Source organism: Mixophyes fleayi, chromosome 9, assembly GCF_038048845.1.
Source record: "Mixophyes fleayi isolate aMixFle1 chromosome 9, aMixFle1.hap1, whole genome shotgun sequence".
NCBI lineage: Eukaryota > Metazoa > Chordata > Amphibia > Anura > Limnodynastidae > Mixophyes > Mixophyes fleayi.
In genome coordinates, this window is record NC_134410.1 from 132,379,093 (window position 1) to 132,392,436 (window position 13,344).

Genomic DNA, 13,344 nt, shown 5'->3' on the forward strand with positions numbered 1-13,344 from the left:
TGGCAGACAGAGATTATGGCCTCATGTAATGATGATTATTTATGGGGAACATCTGCAGTAAGAGAACTGTGATGAATCAATAATTAGCCCTAATCAGTCCGGTGACAGCAAAGGTCTGATTGGTGGTTAAGATTCAAAGCCCGCGCTTAAAGGGACAGCAACCCTAATACCTGGGTCCATATAAACAATCTATTAATAACATCTACATCCCCCATCTCCCATTTACCCTCTGAGGCCCCTACTCTGTTCTCAAAACAACAGAGGGGAAGCTTCTGCTGAGTATGTGCCGGATCTATTGAGAGGGAGCCTGTTCCGCTTCTGATCAGAATCAAATAGAAGCATCAATACTTTTTGTAAAAAAAGTATATTTATTGTAGGATCATTGGAGACGCTCAAAGAAGCGTCGTACAGTAAATAATTTTATTGTTTTAGCGATTCCCAAGGTGAGGTGTAAACCAATGATCCACTTTTTGCTCTTAAGGGGATATAAAGGAAAGGGGGAGGAGCCACCGTACCAGAGTAACGCTGCGTACACACTTCCACATTTGCCCGACATTGTTCCATCGCCAATTGTGATTTTTAGACAGTTTATAAAACCAAATCAACAGATGTAGCCAGTTTAAGAAATCCGCTTTGGGCTTCCAGACACCGTTATTCGGAGAATGGAAGTTTCAGGTTGTCATGGGACGGACAAGATCCTAGGATTTTGCAGAACAATTATATATATTTATATTTAAGTCCAGCATAAGATTGTCAGGAAGAGATAACTGAGGAGTAATTGTGTATTTAGCAGCCAGTAAATACTTTACATTATGTCAGACGTTACCCCAGGCATCCACATGAGGGCAGTATTGTGCCATGATTATACGGATTTTATTTAATAGTGTGTTGCATCCGTGCGTATGAATTTTTCCTAGAAGATGAATATTATTCATGAATGCCTGTCACTATGCAAATGCGAATATTTGATATGAAATATACATGTAATAATCATTTCTGTGAACCAGAACATAAAGTAAATACAGATTTCCAGGAGGAAATCCCCCCAAATAGTGTCCCTGCAGGATAATTATAGTCTGGTGGATTTACAGACCCCATTTCCACACACAACTCACCCGTGTGGGTACAAAGGAGGATTTGGAGTAATCTACAATTGTGATTTGTGCCAGGCAGGAGCGATGTCTGATGAAGGGCTATAAATATGAATCTTTCTGGCTTTATAAGAATTGACCAGTAACCCCCCCACTCCCCCAAATATAACCTGCGACTTCTTCATTTTTAGCAGTATAGAAATGGGAAATGTTTCAGATACGACTCATTGACCATCATGGACGTCCAGTAAATACTTTGGTCACATCTCCTAAATCCTGGATCTCTCTCTATAGACTAACATTGTAAATATGTGATGAGAGGGGGGCAAGGTGATTTCATGGAGGGGGTGTGGCTATATCACAAGTGGGTGTGCCTTGTCCCTCAGGGGTGTGCCTAGCGCTTCTGAAGTGCTAAGCCCCTTCCTCTCTCTGAGCAGGTCTCCCAGTCAGGAAGGACAATCCCACCCAGTCATGGAGGTACATCAGATAATACTTACTCCAGGACGGGGAGACCTTCTTCATCCGACTGAGTCATCTCATCCTCTGATTGGTCACTCAGTATGTCACATGGTAACACCGTAGAGCTGTCTGCGATCTCCAGAACTGGGGCGATGCTGGGTCTCCTGGTGCCGGAGCCGTTCTCAGCCGGCAGGGTCAGCTTGCTGCTATTGATAGGCCGACATTCTGTGTTCTGGAGATCCATGGCGACCGTACCTGTATATACACAGCGACCGCAATATACGGTTACTGACACCCACTCTGAGCCACACTCACTCCTCTTGTCTCATGTGCCCTCTCCCACTTAGACTGTAAGCTGAGCAGCGCCCTCCTACCCCTTTATCTTCATGTCTGCCTTTATATTGTCTACCTTGTATGTCCCTGTTTTATGTATGTCCCTGTTTTCCACACTGTCCCGTTGCCATAAACTTACCTGCGGGTCCCGCTGACATGGTGCCGATAGATCTGACACTTCCTAGGCTCCAGTGGCGGGTTTCCCTCCCCTACGGTATCAGCTGCACACGGCACTTCTGATTGGTAATACTTGCGGTCATGTGATCGCAAGTCCATGGGCGGGACATTCAAATCTGCTTCCTTATTTAAACAGGCTCTGAACGCTGTTTCAGTGTCAGAGCATCAGGCTTCCCCCCTACCTCTCTCTGTCAGAAAGCTCCCGGCAGCAATGCCCCTACCACCTTGCGGTGGTTCCTGTTGAAAACCGCGGGCTCGTTAGACCCTGCGTCTCCATTCTGCTAGAGCAAACTCTGTCTAACAATTGGAATCCGCTATATTGGAAATTGCTTGTGACCCTGGCAGGGCCATCTTTTCCATTGGGCACGATGGGCAGCTGCCCGGGGGCCCCACGGGCAAGGGGGCCCCATAGGCACGGCTCCAAATGAGAATAAATTATCCTGCAAAAGAAAAAAACCTGCAAAAAAAACCCTACAAGGGTCACTGAGCAAGTACATCTATCTATCTCTATCTCTATATATCTATATCTGTATACATCTATATATCTATATCTATATCTAGGGGCCCCGGTGCACTGCTTTGCCCGGGGGCCCATAATGTTGTTAAGATGGCCCTGGACCCTGATGCTGCGGAGCTTTACAAATCAACAATATTAATAACAATAATAAATCGATTTCAATCTTCAGTTAAAGGAAAAAATAAACACAATACTGCAGCAAAAGTGGGGATTAAACCAAATATTAGGGTAGATTCTGCTAATATTCTGTGAAATGGGTACAGCACTAACTGCTGTGATACAAGGTATCAGGACTGGAGGGGAACGGAAGCGATTGCCTTAACGTTTGTCATAAAGCGATTGTCCTTACGGGCTGTGTTAGTTACAGCGTATTGTTAGCGGGCGGTGACAGCGCGTCAGGGAATATAATGGACTTTTCTTCACTGTGATTTAAAATAATATCATCATCTTGCTGCTGACGTGTATTCATAATATAAATGTTCTTTACAGCCCTCTACCCCGGGGTCAGTAATTGCTTTACGTATAATATACATTAATGATAAGACCAATGTTACATTTACATGAAACCAAACAATATTATCACTTATATAGGAATCAACGTGAATTCTCTTCCTGAGCGTTAGGGTTCCTTCTAGAGAACACGGGATAAGTGGGAGAAGAGGGAAGAGGAGAGGTGACCCGTCTACAGGAACATATTCTACAGAGATGTTTGAGCACCTGAAGGATTTGCAGCTCCATGTTTTCTGGATTCATTGCAGCCGCGGACAATAACAGTTATCCATGTATAGGGGAGCGGGGGGTTAATTATGTGCTGTAACCCATAGTAATGTAACAGATGTCAGCTTTCATGCTACACTCGCATCTGATTGGTTGCCGGGGATTACAATACATCATTGTCCTTTGCACCGTGTTATTAAATAAGCCCCAAATGTTCTCAAAATAACGTTTCACTATAAGTGTCATTTATGAACTGCAAACGCTGTTTGTGATGTCGTGCGCTCGACACCAGGGATCATGGGGCAGCAGATGAGTTTACAAGCCAAGATGGCTGCAATTGCAGGGGTGCAGAAGGATGCATTGTGCGGCCTTTCAGCGGGAAGGAGGGCCGGGCGATATGGTCAGTCCGCTACTGACGCTTGGGGGTACAGAAAAGCCCTGCGCCAGAACTAAGAGCTCAAATGGGGGATACAAAGCCCATGCCCCCCCCCTCAAACTTTGCTATGGGGCCAGACAATGGCTACGCCCCTGATACAGAAGAGTGTTTGATATATAATTAGGGCCCTCATCCCCTCACCCATATTTTAGCGGCAGTATTTTAGGATAATAACGTTGAAGTCGGTTGTGATGCTCCTTTATGTTCCCTACTAATTCCACCACTAACCAGTCAGGTTTTTACGCAAATGCACAAAGTCAGCTTCCAGGACTGCGCAGTGGGCGGCTCCTCGGATCGCCGTCCGTGCAGATTTACGCACACAAAGCAGCATGTTGGGTCTGCACTTTCATAACATCCACTTTAATCATAATGTTTCTGGGAAAGAAGCACGAGGACGGTTTCACACACTGTGGCCCTCGATCCGGTATATAGTATGATACATGTTCTCCCCCCAGGTATAATGATTGCAGCTTAGTGACGACCGTCCCCTAATTATACCCCCGGTAAGGGACAAGTGGCTGCAGCTGCCTCTGGTTGATGAGTCAAACGGGAACCGCAGTAAATGTCTGAGGAGACAAATGCTGGACTAGGATCCCGACCACTGAACGTGGTCTTATCACAAAAGAACAGGTCACTAAATACACAGGAACGATTCATAGGAATAATGAGAATATATAGAACACGTTACTGATTATCCTTTAGGCCAATCACACAGATCTTTGCCTCCAGCATCTCTGGTGTAACTACTGTAATGTATGTAGGATCCTGCGCAGCCATGAAGGTGGAGATTCCAATGTATGAAATACTGTCCAGTCCTGCGGAGTTCTGATCAATTCACTATTTTAAAAACAATAGAAAACAATGATGATAACAGTGTAGAATATGTGGTATGTAGGGGAGTATTAATAGGGGGTGTGGGGGCCCAGAGACAAGGGGAGGCTCAGAGACAAAGGGGGGGTCTGGAAATTACAGCTTCCACTCAATACAACTAATGCAAAGAGATCATTTTTATTTGCAGAATAGTTGATGCTTTGCTGTAGGATATAACATGAAAACTACTTATACAGGAATATATCCGGGGATCACTGTTTGTTGTGACAACTTATAGCCCTTATTACCTCCCGTTCCCACATGACAGATTCTGGGCCATTAACGTGACATGATGAGAATCAGAGATGGCAGCTTTGCTTCATTTACTGACTAGACCCCCTCTGATCTGGGTGCTTGTCGCCCGTCTCTGGCCACCATGGCGTTCCCCTGGGAGTGTGTGGGTACAGGGCTGCCTGGAGTCATTAGCGCTCGGCGGGGGAGCGCTGAGCTGGCGCAGGCAGGAGATTCTCTTCTGTCAGCTACAAGGAAACAACATGGGGAATACTGTGCAACTGGGGACTGCATGGTAATAACTTCTACGTTCATTAGTTGCTGCTGGTCTGTGAATAGTGACAGATTAATCCCTACGCCTGAGGGTACAAATCAAACTGCAGTTGTCACCAACAGAGCAGCCGGATCCCGCTATATACTGGCCTCAATGAGGTACGAGGCACTATACGCGCTCATGTATGTCATTAATGCATGAATACAGCTTCTGTGTAAAACACCCTCCTGCTTCTAAATGACCAGATAAGTGAACCGAGTAATCAAAGTATTCAGCATGAATGTAATTAGCGGTGTGTCACCGCCACCCCATCTGTTTTTGGACAATAAATCGGCCTATTCAGGTGAGGTCGAGAGCGGCTGAGTCCTCTCAGAACAACGCTGTAATTGGCCTATTTTTATTTTTTCAAGTGTGCCGGATGCATTTGCAGAAAGAACAAAACAATACACTGATTACATAGAATGTACAGGACCATTGTGACTTCCTTAGAGATACAAATTACAACGTGGCAACTTTATGGGCTGACATGAACGGCTGCCCACCGACCACCTCTGCCATGTTATTACTAATACATCATCTTCATCCATAATTAATCAGATAAGTTCCCACCCCATTAATAAGAAATTAATTTCCCTGAGGGGTAACGTTCCCTGCTGGAATCTGGGTGTGCCGCTGGCTATACTGCATGTTCTTACATGGAGGATAATATAGATTGTACTGTGTGTGTGGTGGGCCTATTCTATCCACAGGGCCTGGGATTCAGTGTAATCAGGGTGTGACTGGGATGTGCAGCTGACAAGCTGCAGGAAACTCACTGGTTACTACTCCAGGAAACATGTAATCTCTGCTTAATCTTCTCTTATTTACCAATATAACATTTCAAAAGACCATTGTGGAACAAGGACAACTTGAAATAGAGAAACGGGGTCTATACCTAGAAGTATCATGGTGCAGCCTGTATACGATGGTACATGTATGTAATGTGCTCCCTCACCACGGGAATATTATCACATACAAACCCCCCTCGTCTAGAATGAAAGGAGCCGTAGAATTTACATCACATCAAAGTATCAGAAGATGCGACACGTCCTGGGGACTAACAAGGACCAGAATAGATTCCTACATTAAAGGAAACTAATATATAGGACTCTGCTCACAGACAGCGCTCACTTGTCTTTAATCTTATTATCAACTTGTTCTCAGATTTGCAGCAATTATTATGTTTTATAAGTTATCAGGAGTTTAAAATCAGAAGATAAATAAGAAATAAAACAAACAAATGGTACGTTATATCCGTTTTTGGCAGGTTTATGCGCGGTCGCTGTTGTGGAACTATTAGTAACTATAGTGAGATAATGTACGTGTTCTCCTGGCAGCACCATGTGCGATAATACATTACACAGAGACTGGACCTCTCTCCGAGCTGTGACTGATACGATCTATTACTCCGCAGCTCAGAATATGGTCGTGTAGCACCAGGTAACGTGGAATCTCAGACCCCGGAGCGTCGTCTCCGGATCTTCCCGTCATTACAATTACTCTGCCGCTTTCCTTCCTATAACATCACTGTCTACCTGTGTTGCAGAGATGACAAAACCCCGACACAGATTTAATTCAGGGGAAGCGGATTATACAGATTTATACAGTCAGCCCTGTGTGAGCTCAGGTAAAGTCTTATTTTAAGAAGAGTAATTGTCAGACAGGAAGATGGTTCATTTGTTGTGCTCCATTAGTTTGTACTTTATATTGTGAGGATACAGTTGCAGATGAGTAATCAATATGGTATAAAGGAGTTTTTATAGCAAGTGATAATATATCTTTCCGCTGGGTCACTGTATGGTTACAGTAACGTCCTGACCTCACACTGTGATACAAGGGAACAGCTCTCAGTCCAACCCAACATAACCAGGACTATCAGCAACATCACTAAACCAATGTATGACCACAAACATACAACATACAATAACAAAAGAACAGAACTCTACTCTCTGGAACACTGAGAATCGCGAACTAAACAAATAATTACTTGTATAGAAAGTGGGAAGAAATTATAATTAAATGTAATGTGTTTAAGAGAAAACTCCAGGCAAATTAAAATTAGGACTATAAATATCCCCACACGAGATGAGAGGATTAGCAAATTATTGTAAATAACTTTGTTGCTGCCTTAAGGATACTTTACATTTTTTTGTAACCTATCTACTTGTGAGGTGGACATTCCAGCTTTGAGGTCTCATGTACTCTGTCCTAGTGGTGGATTAAGATAATCTGGGGCTCTGGGCAACATTTACGTTATATGCTCCCAACCCACACGTGAGTCTAGTCTACATGACAAACATGCATGATGCAGGGAGCCGCGCTCCGCCTCATCTGGTCCTGCAGCACATGACTCTCTCCAGGTCCTCTGCGGTAACATGGTACAATGATTCATGTAGTGTAAGGCCCTCCAGGGGACCCAGCCTCTGCTCAGTCATATGCTCATCAGAGGTGGATAGGTAACAAAAATGCCCCCACAATAACGGTATTAAGAAATGTATTGCGATAATATATCATTAGAAATGTACAATATTAATAGAAAACATATATACACACATGTAATAAATATATGGCACACATTGCTCAGCACGTTTGTGGATTACATCTATGTGAGTGTGCATATATCACATGTTATAATCACGCATCGCTCTTCTGGTTATAACAAGAGTTATAAACACTTGGAGCAAACCTTGCCACTGCTATACATAGTATATGCATACATATAATAAAGTACTGCAGATAGTTACCCATGCTGGCGATGATGCTGTGGACAGGCAGCCGGGACGGCTCGCCCCATATTCCTCGCCCCTTCCTCTTCTGCTTCTCTTCTTGTTTGAAGATAAAAGCTGAATTTTCCTCCTTGGTGATGTTGATGTAGAAGCAGGTGTCGGAGCTGGCCATGATATGTCGGGGCCCCGGGTTCAGTAAGATGCTCTTATTGTCCTCTCTCCTCACCCCGATCAGACACACGCCGTACCTGTAACACAACCAGATCCATCACACGTCACAGACGTGACGTCCGCACAGAGAGTGACATCGGCTGCCGCTCTTACTGCTGTCAGAGAGTGTTATTCCTAGAATCACTCCATTTATATATTACTAATCAGCGGCAGCTACTGCTACCAAGCCCAAGGGCCCCAAGGACAGGACTGGGGCCCCTACCTGCCATGTGTACCCAGAACTGGCATCAGGAGGGAAGACAACAAAGAGCAAATCCCAGAGGAGATTTACCCCAGAGCGTGGGGTAAAGTAACTGTTACACGTGAGTTACAAGAGGGGCCTTGGCTCATATATTATACCAGGGGTCTATGGCCGCACTGGGTGAGCTCCAGGATCAGTGTCCAATTAGGCCACGTTGGTAGTCTCTCCTCAGGCCGAGTAGCAGGATTGCTTTTAGTATGAGCACAAAGGCTGACAGCAGCCATCAACGCACACGATAATGATCTGATCGATTAGCATTAGATTATTATCAGACATCGCAGTTATTTGCCAACGCTCTGCCATACTGCGCCAGCCATCAGACCACACTACTGTTTACTAATGATAATAGTTCATCTTGTCTAATCTGTGAATTAAAGGGAAACCTTCATTAGCTAAACGTAAAGTCTTGTCAGACCTGCTTTTTCAGTCAATCACAATAAACAGAGATAGCAACACTGCCTTCAGAAATCCACAAATGACAATTCACACTCCTAATATTGACAAACTTGGGCAATACCTGTTAGCGATGGGGGCAGCTCTTCTGAGCAAGAGCTTCAATGTTTAGCTTTCAAAAAAGGTACATTTCCCTTGTAACATCTAATGAGGAAGCAGATTAGCACACCCAGATAAAAGGTCTTACTTCTTGTGTGCATGGAAAGCAGCAAATGTGAAACTCTTCCCCGCATACTCCATGAAGAATTTGCTGTCTCCCATGCGGATATGATATACTTCATTGCCGGAACATCGCCCATACATCCTCTGCCACTGCTCCGGTGATTGCTGACCTTCCCTACGAACACAAGAGGTGACAGGAACTTACAAAGATCAGGTGAACCAAACATTAGAAACAAACCTATAGTAAAACCTGTGTATGTCTGAGAAAACTAATAGTTTATAGTTCACCAAGTGTGCCCAGCATGCTAATCTGTTCCATTCCTGTGCTAAAAGTCGACATGTCTAAAATGCTGTGACGATAAGATGGAATAACACATGTATCTATGCAGAATGGTATAAAGAGGAGTGGCAGCGCACAGAAGCCTAAAGCTTCACATTAACCAGCAATTGGCTATTCGTCTCCTACCTGGTGGAAATGTTTTGCTGAGATTACTATTTAACAAAGTTAATTTACTAAGGAAACAATTAGTCCAGAAAGGATGGGGCTCCCATGTTTCCGGATGTTCCCAAGACAGATCCTGTCTGGAAATCTTTGAGTCGAATTGTTAACTGTTTGATGCACCTGAGTTACCAGAATAAGGGACTATAGCTTCATATAATGTTTTATTTAATAGCCGGGGCAAATGTCACATCACAGTGTTTCATTTAAAAATGATGAGAAACAGAAGATACTGCAAGGTCAATCGGTATTCTCTGAGTGGTGCAATGTAAAATGCAGAATAATGTAGCGGTGCAGAACAAAAGCCGTTCCTCCGGCTCTGTGACATTGTGTGACCGTTTGTTTGTGTTATGTCTATGCCCCTTATACTGATTATATTGGAGTCAGATTTATTGCATTGTTGCAACTGTGTTTTGAACAATTAAAATAAAGAATTACAAAAAAAAAATCAAAAACGGCCAGTCCGTCACTAATATCAGTGACACAGGAGACAAGATTCAGCAGCATTCTGGAGGAGTAAAGATCACTACTGCCATGAATCTCTGGGACGAAGAAAGAAAAGGTGTTTATAAAAATGCCAGTGGACACGACGGGAACACCGGAACATGAGAAATTGATGCAGAACAGAACAAGCTTGCACGTGCCGGCGTTTACCTAATTTCTGACAATAGTCTAAAACCTTCCATGAGACAATGCAGTTACAGTCAGATGTCGCCTAAAATCCCATTACATACACCAATGCGTACGTGTAATTAAATATTTATGGATACTGTGAACTTAATTCAGCTTGAAATATACTTTGCGGAGACCTGGATTTCTAGGTCAGTTGCAGTGCGCTGGCTGTGTGGATGTATTGTACAAAGTAATATCCATATATGCAATATTTAAAATTTAGTGTATGAAAAATTAATTGTTTACATTAAAAGAATTCGCTGAAAATAACCCATAGAGAAAACCCTTTGCCCTTATAATAGAAGGTGCATTTACCCATGAGGTGCCAAAACCGTCAGATAACACCACAGTATCATTAGTGTAACTTGGTGGAAGCGAATCCCTAGTTACTGTAGGGAGCCCTGATAAGAAGCCTAGAGGTCGTGATGCTGGGTGACTTCTGCAAGTCCCTATTGGTTAGAGCGCCACCCAGTGGGTGAAATTGAGCATCTCAACATCAATGGTTAAAAACCCCCAAAATTAATTATAATCGCATTACGTGCTGGGAGATAACCCCTCTTTACTTCCCCTCAGGTACAAACAAATCGTCAGACAGATTGGTGGGGCGTCTTAGACGGCCTTGTCCAGTGGTAACTACGGGCCCTGTGGCAGATTCTCAGCCTGATCCCCCGTCTGCTGTTGTCTAGCTTATCCCCCACAACAAAGTTACATAACGGAACGTCTCTAATGAACGCAGGATACAGCCCACATCGGTAACGGATAATAATGTGATTCCAATTCACTCCTCTGGAACGCTGAGATTTTATGGACCCCTTGGGATTAGAGATGGCGGGGGTCTCTGTGTAACAAGCACACGGTCATATACACAAACCGCTACAAGGTCACGTACTAGAACCGGGGGACGTCGTCACGTACCAGAACCGGGGGACGCCGTCACGTACCAGAACCGGGGGACGCCGTCACGTACCAGAACCGGGGGACGTCGTCACGTACCAGAACCGGGGGACGCGGTCACGTACTAGAACCGGGGGACGCCGTCACGTACCAGAACCGGGGGACGCCGTCACGTACCAGAACCGGGGGACGTCGTCACGTACCAGAACCGGGGGACGTCGTCACGTACTAGAACCGGGGGACGCCGTCACGTACCAGAACCAGGGGACGCCGTCACGTACCAGAACCGGGGGACGCCGTCACTTACTAGAACAGGGGGACGCCGTCACGTACCAGAACCAGGGGACGCCGTCACGTACTAGAACAGGGGGACGCGGTCACGTACTAGAACAGGGGGACGCGGTCACGTACTAGAACAGGGGGACGCGGTCACGTACTAGAACAGGGGGACGCCGTCACGTACCAGAACCGGGGGACGCCGTCACGTACCAGAACCAGGGGACGCGGTCACGTACCAGAACCAGGGGACGCGGTCACGTACTAGAACAGGGGGACGCCGTCATGTACCATCACTGTAAGAACTTACTGCCCCCTGGAGGTGTGCACCAGAAGTGTGATGAGGGTGGAGGTAGCGGGACACACGCAGTTCAGCGCCAGCATCGCGTATTTAAACTCCTCTTCACAAACCACGTGATCTGCAAATAAACATCAAACACTGAAATCACAGTAAATAAGACATTTATTTCCTGTACTATAATGACATATCACATGGAAGATCTGATGTGCAGCCTGCACAGTATTTATAGCGCAGTAAATCTACAGACCCCCTAATAGAGCTGCTGACACATGGTGGGGGGCATCCTGTGGGCTGAACTAACATTCAGTTCCAGCACCGACATCAGAGTCACCTGGAGATGAATATTCATGAGGTGCTGGTCTCAGGGGCGGTACTTGGGGCCCAGCTGTGAGGCGGGGAGCATGGTGTGGTGAGGCTGGACCCTCCACGCCAGAGGTACCCACTCTGCGGAGCATGTATGGGGGGGGGGGTGTCATGTAGACCCGTTTGGGCATTTAGTTACAGAGAGCAGAGCTGGGGTCACAGAACCAATTGACCAACATCACCGCCCACCCCCAAATTTCGCTCTGGGGCCACGGTGATGGAGGATTACACTCATGGTTCCACGTAAATGATAAACTACATTCTGGTGAACATTGGTACAGCCCACAAATGGCCGCGTCCACTGTGTATAAATGTCGGGTGCACTTTAAGCAAACGTATTAGCAGATGAGATAGACACTCTGCTCAACATAGAGATGGATGCAGCTAGACTAACGGGTGCAATGCCAAATATGTCCTGTCATTGTATGGAAAGCTTTACATTATGTTACAAATTGCTGTGTTTCTATGTGATGACAATCTATTTCAGACTAAGGCCACAGCTATCTTCATCCTCCAAAAATTTCACCAGATGGACTATAGCTCGGAGTCGGCCATCTTGAATCGTGTGATCATTCACTGCAAAGTTTGACCAACAGAGAAGCGACCGTACAACTTACCTGCAAATTTCACATGGAACTTGTTTTCAGGCTTCAGGATCTGGACATAGAGGGGGCAGTTGGGGGCAAAATCTTTTACTGCCCAGGCTCTGAGGATGGTTTGATGGTCCTAAAGACACAAGAGGGGAAAGGTCCTAACCGTAACGTTACATCAACGAGACAGACGATTCCATGCATTCATAGACACTGTACATATTATCACACTCAGAAGACAGCAGAGAAGGGCAGCATGCTCACAGGATATGCTGGGACTTGTAGTTCCACAGCAGCTTAATCTATGAAGTCAGGTAAACAATGTAGAAGTTTATCCATACAATATTGTCACCTCCCTCTCGTCCTCCTGTTCCTAGAATGAGGTGAATATTCCTGTAAACAGCAGTACTCTGAAGGAGTGTCACTGACTTCATTGGCTGGGTCAGGGCTGTCACTGACTTCATTGGCTGGGTCAGGGCTGTCACTGACTTCATTGGCTGGGTCAGGGCTGTCACTGACTTCATTGGCTGGGTCAGGGCTGTCGCTGATTTCATTGGCTGCGTCAGGAGTGTCCTATAATGAGGCACTGACAGCGCTGATAGATCTGTAATATCGGCTCCTCCTGAGAGACCTGAACACACACAGATCCAATATAATACAGTACGGAGTCTGCTGGTCCTATCAGAGGAATAGTGACCGTCTGTGAATTAGTCCCTGATGGGAACGAGGACGACATCACTGGATGAGGAAATATTTTATATTCTTATAGAAGTAATCTCCTCTAGTGCACGC

At 45.3% G+C, this 13,344-nt stretch overlaps 1 protein-coding gene across 7 annotated transcripts in view; it reads right to left on the reverse strand.

Annotated features, from left to right (window-relative positions):
- The window catches only part of KCNT1 (potassium sodium-activated channel subfamily T member 1), a 227,520-nt gene that overhangs the window by 41,572 nt on the left and 172,604 nt on the right, over positions 1–13,344 (reverse strand). For all 7 annotated transcript variants that reach the window (XM_075185792.1, XM_075185798.1, XM_075185796.1 and 4 more), the window contains 5 exons: positions 12,580–12,688; positions 11,609–11,717; positions 8,983–9,132; positions 7,889–8,118; positions 1,589–1,805 (listed from right to left, as the gene is read on the reverse strand). In XM_075185792.1, the coding sequence (XP_075041893.1) occupies positions 1,589–1,805; positions 7,889–8,118; positions 8,983–9,132; positions 11,609–11,717; positions 12,580–12,688 (815 nt within the window). The remainder of the gene's footprint in view (positions 1–1,588; positions 1,806–7,888; positions 8,119–8,982; positions 9,133–11,608; positions 11,718–12,579; positions 12,689–13,344) is intronic.